This window comes from Glycine soja, chromosome 12 (genome assembly GCF_004193775.1).
Source record: "Glycine soja cultivar W05 chromosome 12, ASM419377v2, whole genome shotgun sequence".
Lineage (NCBI taxonomy): Eukaryota > Viridiplantae > Streptophyta > Magnoliopsida > Fabales > Fabaceae > Glycine > Glycine soja.
In genome coordinates, this window is record NC_041013.1 from 42,796,402 (window position 1) to 42,811,106 (window position 14,705).

The window sequence follows — 14,705 nt, forward strand, 5'->3', positions numbered from 1 at the left end:
TTTAATGTAACTAACTTCGTAAGGATACTTTTTTCTCTCCTCTTTTTCGTCAGTGGACAAACAAAAGAGCAGAGAGAACAGAAAAATCTGATGTTCTCTAACAAACTGAATGCCTAAAGCATCTGAAAACAGTAAAGGCTGTAGCTGTTGCGGACAGTTTGATTCTTTATAACACTGATTAGGTTTTACAAAACTCCACTTATTTTCGGGGGGAAAAAATATCAAACATTAGGGCATGTTTAGAAAAGACTTTTTCTCTAGAAAATAATCTTTCAAAAACTACCTTAAAAAGTTAATCAAAAATAATTAATTTTCACAGATAAATAAAACCAAACATGTATTTAATTATCTGTTTTTCTTCACACCATGCCAAATGCTATTTCTGTTAATCTTTTCAAGCATGATTACGAACAGCCAACAGAAGCACAATTTTAACAGTAGCCAAAAACGTTCTACAAGTAAAGCAACACTAGGCAGAAGGAGGAGAAATTAATAATTCAAGAGTGCAAAATGCACTGCTGAGAACCCCCTTTTGTTTTCTTTCCCTTTTGGAAAAAGGTAGTAAGGATCTTGTCAGTTATAGCAAAGATATTTACAATTCATTAAGCAACAATATCAAAACTGTTGGGGGCTCTTTGAAGTATAATTTGCAACAAAGAATGCATGCATTTACACTTAAAGGAACCAAAAAACCTCTAGCAAGAAGATGACACTAAATCAACATGTGGTTCGTAAGAACAGTGCCTACTACTCTATGATGACGCTTTGAACCTGATCTCTTGTCTACTTTCCCACGCCTAGGATGACTCTTCATCTGAGGCCTATTGGTATAAGAAGCAGGTTGACCAGGACGCCGGGTTACAACAGCTGGAGGAGGCATTTGCTCCAATATGTCTCTATGGTAAGCCTAATATTATTTATCAAGAACCACCAACATAAAAATCCAAACAATTTGAAGAGGAAATATAATACACATGCTAAAAGAACTTAAGTTAGTTTTCACAAGACATAAAAGTGCAAAGATTTGGGAGTGCATGTTTTAAAAATGAGAGGTCACACACAAAACCCCAGACATTTGGAAGTGCATGTTGAATTCAAAAACTAGCTTTTCCAACAACTAACATAGCACACGGCAAGACAAGACGCAAATACTAACCTGTATCACAAAGTTACGTCTTTCACAATCCATAAACATGTTAATACTCCAATCAGTTTTTGCCATTATTTTGTCTCTTACTGTGGAAAAGCTCAACTGATCCCTGGAAGTGAAGCGATCAACTTCATTGAACCATAAGCAAGTAAAGAGATTTGTAATTGGAATGTGTTCTCTTATGATAACACAACCTTCAGGAACATCTGCAGAAACTCAGCCATAAGCAATACTTCAGATTTTTAAGATGGAGGCAGCAATTATATGCAAGCACAGGCACAAATCTCCACACATAATCCATTTTACATATGCAGGCATGAATATATGAAAACTGTTCGTCTGTTGTTCCTACCACTAGTTATAGGAAGCTTAGCCCTGGAATAATGAGTTAAACCGTCGTGGTATTTATAAAATTGAATTTGATGATCAATGGAAGCATTTTCATATTTCCCAGCAGCTTTATTAGCCTCAGCCTCAACAAATACATCAAAGCGTCTATAGTGTCTTGAAATTGCAAAAGTAGCATTTTGGCGCCACAAGAACCTGGATGATACAAAAGGCAGTGACAATGAAGATATTAAAAATATACAATTAGAAATTAGTTGACATATATCCCTCTTCATATATTGTGTTGTAAAATAAAGCTAAATGAATAAAATGTACACACAAATGAACATTGTTCAAAACAATGGAAAACCCTAGCTCATGAAATAAAAGTTCAAAAACATGCACGTTTTATCAAGCAAGCAACGCATATGTCAAATAATCATATACAAACATCAATTCGAATCAAACAACCACGATAGTGAAGAGGTTGCAAGGAGAGAAAGGGTTTACCACTTCTCATCACAATTCATAAATTCCACAACTTCACATGCAACAGAATTTGTAAAAGGCCTAAGTTATTCAAGAACAGTTATGTGAAAAATTATTGAGTATTGGTTAATTGCCCCACACTTCCTTGGGGGAACTCATTAAAAAGTACATAATATTTTCCATTTAACAATATTATTTAATGAATAGAGCTTCTAATTACTCAAAAAGGAAGTAATTAAATGCTTTTTGGATACCAAGATATTAAATACTTTCATTTTACATCTAATACTATCTGTTTTAATTCCTTAGCCATTGTCCTAAGGATAGTCATTAACAATGCTCAAGTTATTATTGTGACATTACGAAAGTCTTTTCGGTTAAATAAGCATCAGTTATCTATAGTGCACCAAAAGTAAAGGGAATAAGTGCCATTTGATCTACATAACTTAAATATAAATAGAGACCTGAACCCGTATCATGTAATAAGAAGATTCAATTTAGAAAGTGGGATATGTGAATTGATAGCAGTTATAAGATTTAATAGAAAAATCAATTCTTCTTAGAAAATACCAAGAAAAGATAACTATTTGAAATTTCCCTTTAATATATTATAGATCATATCAATAGCTTGATAGCTTCTGACTGCATCACATCAAACTGTAAAAGATATGCTCAAGCATCATTGAAGTTGGAAATAACAAATAAAACTAACAATCATGTAAGTCTACTGAAAATAATTTAGCCAATAATAAGAAAATTCTTTAAATATATGGTTGTTATTACAATAATCCAAAACTTGCCAGATAAAAGTCAATAAATAACAAACTGAACAAACAAAATCATATAATTTCATCAGAACATAACTTGGAATCAAACAATATCATTGTTTATTCTCAAGTATATATGATGGTAAATAGAAACTTATTGATAAACAATGGTGAATAGAAATTTATTTCACTAAATACAAAAGAAATAAAAACCAAATCAATTTTTAATAACTTGGCTTTTACCTTTCAAGAACTTGATATGGGTCCACAACAAGCTCAAGCTTCCCATCAATCCATATTGAATATCGGACATTGGGGAAGATCCTGTGTAAAAGAAGCTTTGGAACCTGCAATAAGTTTAGAAGCATCTTGAGACCATATAAAGTAAGTTCCACACATTAACCTGTAGATGCACTGATATTAGAAATAGGGGGCATGTAACAAAAAATCTTTATTCAACCTCAATAGAATAGTGGGAAGGAAAAAGTAAGCAATCAACCTTTCCGTTACGCCGAGAATCAGCATAAGGAATATTACGGACAATGATGATTCTCCATAATCCAACTCTTCTGCTGCTACTCAAAATACTGGCATTCTTCATATACATTTCTGTTTCTTCATCAATAAACATATAGAAAGGAATGTTTTTCTTTGCTTCTGAACTGATGTTCCTGGGCTGCTGTATAACATCATAGTTTCCTGGTATAGATGAAAGGGAGCTATGTGAAGCAGAAAACAAACATCAAAAGGTATTTTTATAATACATTAGTCATAAGCCATACCAAATATGGCAGATGCAACAATGACATCATGGTATTGATCCAACTCTAAGAGATCCGCCTCATCAAAATCAAATCCTGTCTGGCGACCAGGTCTGCTTCCTTTGACAAATCTGATAAGAGTTTATAAAAAAACACTTATACTTGTGGGGCACTAATGTGGGTGACTTTTAAAAATTCTTCCAGGAAAATTAATCTCCAAGTTGTGAGAAAATTAAATACAAATAACAAAAATGAACTAACCCACAGTGCACTTTCATGGTCTCTTTTATATTAAAAGCAGCATCCCTTTCTTCCAGAGAAGGGTATCCACCAAAATCAGAGCCACCATGTGGCTCACTTTCAATTGGATTTTCATCATGCACATATGTCAAAGTGCGAAGTATGGGAGATTCTGATGGGGAACTTGGCATACTAGCTATAGCTTGCTCCACTGGAATATAACACACAGGGCATGCTGAAAAGGAAGAGGGCAAGAACCCAATTAACAGAATCCTACGAGGACAATAACTAAATATGCAGTTTGTGTGTACACGTAAATAAGATGCTATTACCCAGATTCAAGATAGATGTTTGTGAATTAAGAATTGAAAACAAGGCCAAATGGAAAAACAAGACTTACGGCGTGGTCCAGGTCGTCTTCTATCAGCTGGTGGAGGAGGAGGAAATGCAAAATGGTCACAACGATGTCCCCAAGTAGGAAAATATCCCTTTTTTCTTGTTGGCTTGGACAAGGACAGTGAATTAGGAGCAGGAGGAGGCCTAGCTGTACTTCTATGTCTACTTGTCAATGAGAACACTCTAGAAGAATTACTATCCTCTGACTTGTCTTCTATTACTCCACGAGGTTTTAAAAATTCATACCTAGTAATGGCATAAGATCGCGTATCTTCAATTTCACTATTGATGTTTCCACCTAGTTCATCACAATGCCAAAAACACACCATAAAACATACAGAATTTACACTGCAGATAATCAAAAGGTTATGAAGATAAACACAGGTATAAGAACCAGTGAAAGTTCTAATCCAAAACACGACATCTCAAATGATGACTTAACTCTTAACCAAACCAATATGTCTTCAACTTTAGAAAGAAAAACAAAACAGTAGAACAAACAAGACAAGTAACAGTGCCAAAAAAACAAAACTGAAACATATTATACTATGGCTTATCTTAAGAACGCATTTATAAGATGCTCGGTGTCATTGAAATGATAGCAAACCAAACTCTAAGGTACATTATATTATATCTTAAGAGGCACACAGAAGCAAAATAAAACAGATTATAAAGTGTGTGCTTCAAGGTTTAAAACTTATTCCAAAATTGCAAAGTTGAGAATGTAATATTTCAATGTTTTTTATGAGCTTTAAAAATTATTCCCAAGAAAGTTTTGTTTTAAGGTTTAAAGATTTGTTCTTGGGAATATAATTACCATGTTTGTCATGAGTTTTAAAAATTTATTTCCATGTATTGTTCATGTCCGAGAAAGTAACAATTCCTTATTTTGCTTCATTCTTATTCTCGGGATGAGGGGTGGGAAAGTTATATTCCCACAGGAATATGGGAATTTATTTTCTAATCAATTATTATTTCCATTTTTTCTAATTGTTTTGCATTTGAAAAACCATTCCTGGGAATAATAAAATTTAATCAAACATATTTTTAAATATTCTGATGAATAACATTCCTAGTTACAATATTCCTAAGAATGTGATTCCGTAAAATGGAATATTATACCTTGAAACAAACTTCCTCAAGTATTGATCATGTCTGAGAAAGTAATAACGTGTTGTTTTACTTCATTTTTATTCCCATGGTGAGAGATGGAAAAGCTATTATCCAAACCAATTATAACTCACATCTCTACTCTTATTTTTTTATTCGAAACATTCTGAATTTTAAAAAATATCCCTAGGAATATTTAAATAATAAAACCTAACCAAAGGTATTCTTGAATTTACTAGGGAATAACATTCCTAGTCATAATATTCCGCGAAATGTCATTTCTGGGAATGCGATAGTATGTATACCTTTAAAACAAATGTCATTGATTTCTACAACTCAACAAATAAGGAGTCATATATATCATAAACACTTCCATTCCTGAGTAAACAAGGATTAATGAGAAACTATTACATGGTGGGGACTTTCTGGTCCAACTAATCTTCACCAAACATGTAGTTGAGTATTATTGATTATTTATCGAATTCTCGGATTATTTAATAATTTCTCTAGATGAAAAAAAAAGGACTAAGTTAGTTACTAACCTCTGTAAACAGTAAAGCAACCAAAAACGAAAACACAGAGGCCAAGGGCAAGCATGAGAAGCATTGCGACCTTGCCTCTTCCAAGTAGCCGGCAAAAGAAAAAGAAACCCCTCTCTTTCTCTCTGGGGTTGTAGAGGAGCGTCTTTGAAGGTCTACGCACAAGCATGGGCTTGGGAGAAACGGTGCCGTTTTGCTGCAGCGTCCCATAGCTCCCTGTGCGCACACCCAATGACACTCCAGTCATCGTCGCTCTCCCTTCAATATCATCACCATCCACAACAACTTCAATCCAAATCCCCAATTCGCCCCCAACAATTCCTCTTTCTATAAATATTATCAATTTAATTAATTGATTAAAAAAGTAGTAATAATACACGCCAACACAGCAACAACCTTAACCTCTTCGAATCCCCTCCTTTCACAACCATTCGAGGGCCCACGATTCGTTTCGATAGCTGCATTTGATGCTAATCGCTGGGAACCCAAACCCACGATTCGTTTTTTGGTAGGGGCGCGTGGGAGGCATCAAAACGGCAACTTGATCGGGAATGTGGGTGGCGGGAAAACGTGGAAACGACAACCTCGTCGGCGGTGTCGCAGTTGCGTTTTGGAATGTGGGAAATTGGGTAGTGTGAGATTGTGAAATGTGAATAGGGATTAGGGAGGAGGATTGGAGATGGTGGATCGAGGCGTAGCGTGAATGGAGGGAAGAGACAATGGCAAATTTTTAGAAGAAGGAGGAGAAGGAAATGCAGATGCACACACACAGAGATTTTTGGAATGGGCCCTCTGGCCCAACAGAATGTGCTTCCAAAAACAAAAGTCCAAAGGTTGCTTTTGAATCATGTGAATGGCCCATTTATCCATGTGAATCAATGTTTTATTTCGTATGAAGAGGATTGAACGAATGTGGTTTCAGGATTGCTAATTTGGCAATTTTGAGTATGCGTGCCTTATTTGATGTTTTTATATGTAATACTCTTCTTTATACATAGTGCATTATTGGCAATTGTGAGTATGTTTGGTTTTTATGTTTTTTTTTTAAAACAAAATAGTCTCATAGTCGAAAGGTATGAGACTAATATCCGTAACATAAAGATCATGAAAGTAATTTTTGTTTCTCTCAACAAAATCTTCTTTAGCTAGATAATCAAATTTGTGTTAAACTTTGTTGGTTTTCTTTAAGATGCAGTGCTCTTCTTTAAACATGCTATGCTTATATATGTGTCATTGGACATTTTTCAATAAATGGTCAATTGATAATATATATATAAAAAAAAAACATTTATCATAAGTGAGAGGGTAAGGTTATAAGCCAGATTAACTCACCCCCATAGTACCATGTCATAGAAGTATGTTTGGATAAACAACTAAATTAAGCTCATTTGTTATAATTTTCTTAACAAAATAATTACTTTTTAAAAAAATTGCTTTTAATGTGTTTATTTCAATTTCTTAAGAGAATCAAAAACTAAAAAGCATATAAAATCTAATTAAAATTAAAATTTATTTTAAATAGCTTCTCACAAAATTCAGCTATTTTTTAAAATATTTTTATGATTGTAAATAAACATAAATTAGTTTATTTTTAAAAAAAAATCTCAACTAAATAACAACAAGATCATTTTACACTAGAAACATTTTTTTAAATATATAACAAACGAGTCCAATATTTATCGAATAAGTCCTTATCACGTAATTTCTTAATATAAGTTGTTGTAATAATTGAACAGGAAGCAAGATCAAAACTATTTTAATATAAGTTTGTTTTATAAATTATCTTGGAGGATATATTAAAATGATTTAAAAATAATTTATTCACATATCATAATCTTTTTCTATAAATTCTCTCAAACACTTATGCAATTACGTATATCATAAAATAAAATCAAATATATTATAAATAATTTCTTCTGCCATACACACTCTATAACTCGTTTTGATAACTCTGGAAAGGAAAAAGCTGGGTTTTAGAACTAACTAAAATTAAGAGTATAAAATGTACAAAAGTTTGCATAATCTTAAGTGAATTTTAATTTTAAAGAAAAAAAGTATATACTATTATACTATTAGACATGCTACCTTGAAAAATATTTTGTGCATGTATAGCTCAATCTTATACTAATAAATTTAGTTAATGATAAGTACATGACTGATTTGCTTTGCATGTAAATTGGTTAATCGAATACTAATCTACTTTAAAGTCATGTGTTTTTAGTAAACCCTATTTGAATTTGAATATTGGTTCGGTGTAAAATATATGAATGGTGTATACCTTTTTTGCGTACGATTAGAAAAAGTGCGTTCAAGTTTACCAAACGTGAATGTAATGTTAAGTGCTACCAACCATAGTAGTTACTAGTTAGCTCCATAAAGCCTTTGTCGCTTTTCAAAAGGTGAGCCTAACTTATAGTTGTAGCTTCCCTTCTATATTTGCAAGTTGCAAGTATTTATACTTTGTTTATTAGTCTTAAACATGCATAATGTACTCTCAGATTCAAAGAGTGTCGTGCATTCATATAATAATTATACAAAAAGTACACAGGAAATTGTTGTAATCTAACACGCTAAAGTAATTGCTAGTAGAAGTACTCAATGGAAAAATGAGGAAGAAAAAGTTGAGACAACTTTGTGTCCCACCAAGAAAGATAACTTTTTCAGCCTTTTTTATATATTTTTAAATGATAGTTTATTAATTTAATTAGAAACATCAGTTAAAAATATTCGAATTCATGATTTTTTCTTTTTTTACCCTAATTTAAACCAAATTTTATATCTCCAACTTTTTCAGACACTTAATAAAAATCTTCTAGTTGGTGAAATCATTTGGGCATGCCTAGTGGTAAAAAGGGTTAAGCACTTTTTTTAATGCAAGGATTCGAGGAAGTGTCAAAAGAAAAGACCACTTAGCTGAATTGGTTATCATAAGCTTAGTTGAAAACATGGTTACCTAACTCTAATGGACTAATGGTTATCCACCCTTTTCCGCAACTACACCATTTCCAACGATAAATGCCAAACAAGATTCACATCACGATCATAATTTTTACGTAGAAGAATCTCTTGTCCAACTATTAGTCTTTGAAGCCAATGATACCTTTTTAAGACCCACCTAATTGAAATTCCTTTTTATAATTGCAAATGGTTTATTTCTTTTCTAAGTATTGGCCACTTTATTGATGTAAGTATAAATGCGTTAGTACAATTAGAGTAGTTGCAAGTTGATGTGGAAAGCATGCTGTTTGATCATTTTGCTGATTGCGATTTAAATGAATTAAGTTTGTTTAGGGTTAAATATTTTTTAGTTTTTGTAAAATAAATTAGTTTTTTTTCTGGTTTTTAATTTTAGTGTTTGTAAAAAAATAGTTTCCATTCTTCTAAAATTTAAAATTATTGTTTTAATCTCTAGAATTTATTTTAAAACAAATAAATAATAGTATTTATTATTGTGAGTCACCTAAATTGATCGCATGACATTAAATTAGACACATAAACAGCAAGCTAATCTCATAATCACGGTGGAAAGTAAAAGTATTAGATTTTAGAAAGAAAAAAATAAAAACAATGTAGAAATTAAAACTAAAATTTACTTATTTTAGTCTTTCTTTATTTCTTTCCAATGTCTAGAAGGGAGGTAATACCGTTTAAACACTTGAGTGCAGATATATATGTTTCTTTTAACAAATTTACAAATAAATCCCTGGTGATAAATTAATTGAGATTCAAATTTAGAAATCAGACAAAACACACTTATGTGATTTCTAGGCATAGAGAGTTAGTTAATCTTATAACTTTCTATTACGAGAATATCTTACTTCCAATAAAAAAATTAATTTAAAATGAACAAAGTTTAGAAAAAAAACAATATTGTGATATATAATTCCAAAGAAAAAATATTTACCTTGACAATAGCTTAAATCCTAGAAATTACCGTTATAGGAAAAATTTCAATTAATCACCGTTTGCAATTAATCTCACAAAATGCAAATCCCAAAATTCAATGGCATTTAAAAAAATATCAAAACCGAGTTTTTTTTTACATATTTTGGGAAAGGCTTGTACAAATAGAATTTCCTATTCAATAAAGGTTGCTTTTATTGAAAAATATTTTTAGTCTAGAAAAAAAATTGAGTATAAGTGTGTATTATCAACAGCATGGAAAAAAGAACAAAAACAAAACAATGATAAAGACAATACACACACACTTACGGTATAGAAAATCTGATGAACACAAGTAAGCCAGGTTTGTCCCAATATGCCCTTTTGGTGCGTGACTGTTTGACTTTGTGTAACCATTATTAAAACCAAATTGGGATTGTCCATTAGGTAATGTACAAACCAAGAAGTTTATGATTGGTAAAAGCTCTATCTTATGTTAGACCCCATGAAGACACAAAAATACACAAGGCCAGCACAGTGGACCCATTAGAGCTGTGCCCATAACTTTAAAAAAAGGGACCCCACTTAACTCGTTAATGTCTCAATGGCACAAGGCAGTGACATAAATTTCACCCATGAATGATTATTTGGAAAGAAACTGTTCATTATTTAATGGCCACAGACAGCTGTTGTGAGGTGGGTTCATGGCAAAGGGAAGCTCAAAAATTCACATTCACCATGTCCATCTCCCTTTTTCTTGTGTTCTTGGATGGTTTCTTGGAAGGATTATTGGTTTGGTTCACATCCTTTCTGTCCTTATTGGATTCTCACCATTTGGACTTCATATTGTTTAGTCACGTCTTGCTGATTTTGTTGTCTAGTAAGTGATATATATTCATATCCTTTGAACCATCAAGTTTATTCCATTTTCAGATCCGGGGATTTACCAAAGATCAAATTATAACATATCAATCAAATGTCCAACATTTGAATGATCATGTTCAGTATTGCTAACAGTTTTTAAAATTTTAATTAGAATGCTTTGATTAAAGTTTTATATACTATTGTTTAAAAACAAAATATTATAAATGGCAAGATTGTTAATATCTTTTATGAAAATTATCCTAAATTTTATATAAAAGTATTTTCTTTAGTTGCAACATTATATTGCTTCGAGTGCTGGGGACAAAAAAACATTTTTAAGAGAATTTTTTTTACTAAAGATAGTCAATCAAATTCTTTCGTAAATATTATTCATCGAAAATTAGTAAATATTTTACATTTGTAATAATATCAGTTAAAAAGTTTTTTTTAATTAACAAGGGATCTAGATTAACTAATTGAAAGGTATCTAGAGTAATTAATTGAGTAAAATGGGTAAATTGTTATAATTTTTTATATTATGTTTTATTTTCATGACAATAAAAAATTATTATTTTTTAATTAATGTAGTCTAATTAAATTTTACTATTTCTTTTTGCTAGGATAATGAAATTGATTTATCTGATAATTTACTATTTTTTGTACGCGTGGGTGATATGTGAGGCGTTGGAACTTGGATTTTCTCATGACTTGTTCAATTATACATGAAGGAAATAATTATGGCAATTTCATCATTTCATGCCTTTCTAAACCTTTTGGACGAAAGAAAGGGTACATGATAGGGGCTATTCTTAGCTTATGGTTTGCCCAGTTATCTAGGGTAAAGGAAAGGGTAGTCAATGAACAAAGAACATGGAAACAAAAATGGGTTATGGGGGAACACATGATTCTTACACAAGGATCATAATCTTCTAGATTTTGTACTTCTAAATTTTTTTCACCTTAGTAACATTCTTAAAGAAAACAACAGTTTTCTCTTCCATTTTTTTAATTATGATTCATTTAATACTACAATATTAGATTTTATTATGTTGGTTTTTAGTTTAAACTATTTATTAATTATTTAAGTAAAGTTATGGAGAATTGTATACTGCTTGTAACTTAAAATGAATGTGATTTGTAAAAATGTTACTTAATCTCTCTTTGTTTCATTAAAATTGAATTGGAGAGAACTACTTTTTTTAAAAGACTTTTACGTCAAATATAATAATTTCAATATTTCATCAATTTCAGGAATTTTTCCCTAAATTTCATGTATAATAAAACACAACATAACACTTTACATCTACAAATATCAAACAAAAAATAAATTTCTACAGTAGTGTAAGTTTTTCAGAATGCATTGCTGTGTTTGTGCTCTCCTTTTTTTTAGAACAGAAAGTAGAAAACTAGAAACCAGAAATAGTAAAAATGGGAAACAAGTTATATAGGCAGGGCGTGATGCCCCAAAACTGAAAACGACATTTCGAGGGAATTGTTAAGCCAAAACAACCAAAGAATATTTTGTATCTTATATTGCTACTATCTTATTAATTAATTAATTAAAAATTTATGAGAATATGATTGGAGGATGGATCTCCACCGTTCAATGATAGACCAATCGAACGGATAACCGTGTTGAGAGGAATAAGTGGGGCCCTCAATGTATTTAAGCGTTAGATTTTACGGTGCGGCTGATTGTATTGTAAGTTAACTGCGTCAACCCAACAAAATTTCCAACACATTTATTATTATTTTCTTGTTACACAGAGATAAGAAAAGGAAAACCGAAGCATACTTATTTTAATACTTCTTCATCCTGTTCTTTTTATAAGAAAAAAATTAAATTTATTATTTTGATCTTAATTATAAAACATATGAATTCACTTTAAGATTTATTACTTACTAATTTGTTTATATTCTTAATTTATTATCAAAATTGTTCATTCATTTTTCGTACAAATGAATGTATTTATTAATTTATTAACAATACAAAGACATTTATTGGTGAAAAAAATATCATTTCTTTAATTATGTGTAATTAGTTTCTATGAATATCTCTAGAACACGATTTAAATTTATGATATTTAATTAAATTAATTAACTTACATATTTTTATAATCCCAATGAATTAGTTATTTGTTTTTTATATAAAGTATCAAATGAAGTACATTGTAGTATATTTCAGTTAAAATCTATTTAAAAAATTACAGAAACATGAATAAAGTTTTTTTTTATTAAATATCATTGTATCATTTAATCCACTAAATAAAATACTAACATTATTTATGATTATGCTGTCGCTAATTCAAGAAAATAAAAAAAAAAAGTTTGTTAACTAAGATCTAAGAACAAGAATCACATTTTTATTAACTTTTTAATAAATTTTAATCTAAATAGTATATCTATCAAACATGTTAATTAACTATAATGAAATTGTTTTAAATTTATTAATTATTTTAAGTTTTAGTGTAGTATATACAGTTATATTAAATATTTTATTTATAATATTCTTATTTTACTCAAATATGATTATTTTTTTAAAAAAAAGGTATATTAGTGAGAGATGTAGAAACATTTTTTATTTTTTGACAAGCAGCATTTTTTTTAACAAATGTGAAGTGAGCAGAGGATAAAACTGTGGGAAAGGCAACGAATTGGAATGACCCAAACAACCTTTCACTTCACCTTCTTACACGCGAGTCCACGCTCTGCTCATTGTTGTTGTTTTTCTTTTTTATTTTTTATTTAATCAAACATGTTTTTATTCTCCACAAAATTAGCAATTTTGATTTTAACTTTCTTATTTTATCTTATTTTCTTCTCTCAAAAATAAAAATAGTAATAAAATCTTCCCTTAATTTCATTACATTATAAATTAAATTCAACCAAATAAATTTAAGGATTTATCATCATCACCAAAACATGGAACCATACTATCAAGAAAAAATCTCAAAAAAGTTTTAGTAAAAGTTACTAAAAAAATATAGTCATAAAAAAAGTTCTGAATATAAATTTAGAAGATTTATTGTTTAAGAGTATAGTAGGAAAAAAACAATTTACTATACTACTCAAGTTAGGAAAATAATACAAGACAATCATGTTAGATTAAAAATGAATGGATCATCATCTTAGAAAATATACAAAACTCAATTTATTTATGAAAAGATTCTCTCATTGTTCAATAGATGAGCCAACAATTAATTTAGATCATTAGAACATACTTAAAATCTCAAGACTGTTTATAAGGAAACAAAGTAAATTCAAATATCTTCATACTCACTCATTAATCACTATGTGGCGAATACTCAATACTATTATTAGATAAAAACTATTTCAAATAAGTAAGGGTATACCGTTTGGAATATTTTTAGTTGTACGTTTGAAAAGTTTAAAAGATAAATTATTTTTAGTTTTAAAATTTAGTTTTAGTTTGTTTTTCTCTCTCTAAATTATAGTTTTAAATAAAATTATTTTTAAAGTTTTTTCTTTAACAATTATAATGGGATAGAAAATGGGACATTGGACTATTTTCTAAACATGATTTATGGCGCGTGGTGTGTAGCATGAAGAAGAAGAATGTCTTGATGCACTGTGCTTTGACACTTTCTCTCTCTCTTCACAGAAAGCTGCTGTGCAGGGGACACTCGCTCTTCGCAACATAAATATGCGCCGCGACAACATTAAATATATATATATATATATATATATATATATATATTTTTTTTTTTTTTTCCTAAGTTACTCTTTTATTAATTGTGTTACATAAAATAATTGAATATGTATATAGTTTTTTTTACCACGTTAGTACCATTTCTTCATCTTCCAAAACACACTCCACGGTTCTCTCAACCTTGTTTGCCCTAGATCCATGGCTTCCTTCATCAACATATGCTTCTCTTGCTGAGTTTCAATGCTGCCCTTTTCCACTCTTGCCCTTTGGGTGCTTGGAAAATCTTCAGGAGCTCTATATCAAATTGGAAATCCACTTTCAAAGGGTTCTTAGGATCTGGGTATTGTTGTAAATTTGCTATCTTTGATATCTCCTGGATTGTGAATTAGCAGTTTTGCACTTGGAAAATTGTTATGCTGTGCAAGTAACTCTCATTTTCAAGTTATCATTGTTTTTGCTTCAAGTGGGTAGAGTAGAGTAGTGATTTTTCAGGTTTTTGAGGTTTGATTT

General features: G+C 30.5%; 1 protein-coding gene across 1 annotated transcript; it reads right to left on the reverse strand.

The window, feature by feature from the left end:
• Positions 1 to 470: 470 nt before the first annotated feature.
• On the reverse strand, positions 471 to 6,566 carry LOC114378407. Its single transcript, XM_028336999.1, has 9 exons — positions 5,783 to 6,566; positions 4,135 to 4,428; positions 3,756 to 3,969; positions 3,516 to 3,625; positions 3,233 to 3,432; positions 2,977 to 3,080; positions 1,503 to 1,693; positions 1,157 to 1,356; positions 471 to 907 (listed from the first exon to the last, which is right to left on the reverse strand). The coding sequence occupies exons 1-9, from the start codon at positions 6,024 to 6,026 to the stop codon at positions 713 to 715; spliced, it is 1,752 nt and encodes a 583-aa protein (XP_028192800.1). The 5' UTR covers positions 6,027 to 6,566; the 3' UTR covers positions 471 to 712.
• Positions 6,567 to 14,705: the final 8,139 nt, after the last annotated feature.

Bases quoted from the DNA above. Each gene is read 5' to 3' on its own strand.
- LOC114378407 (XM_028336999.1), bottom strand. From the start codon at position 6,026: ATGACTGGAGTGTCATTGGGTGTGCGCACAGGGAGCTATGGGACGCTG. The intron at 3,970-4,134 runs GTAAGTCTTGTT...CTTCCTTTTCAG, and splicing joins AAGACGACCTGGACCACGCC to CATGCCCTGTGTGTTATATT. The intron at 3,081-3,232 runs GTTGATTGCTTA...AACTTATTGCAG, and splicing joins ATTCTCGGCGTAACGGAAAG to GTTCCAAAGCTTCTTTTACA.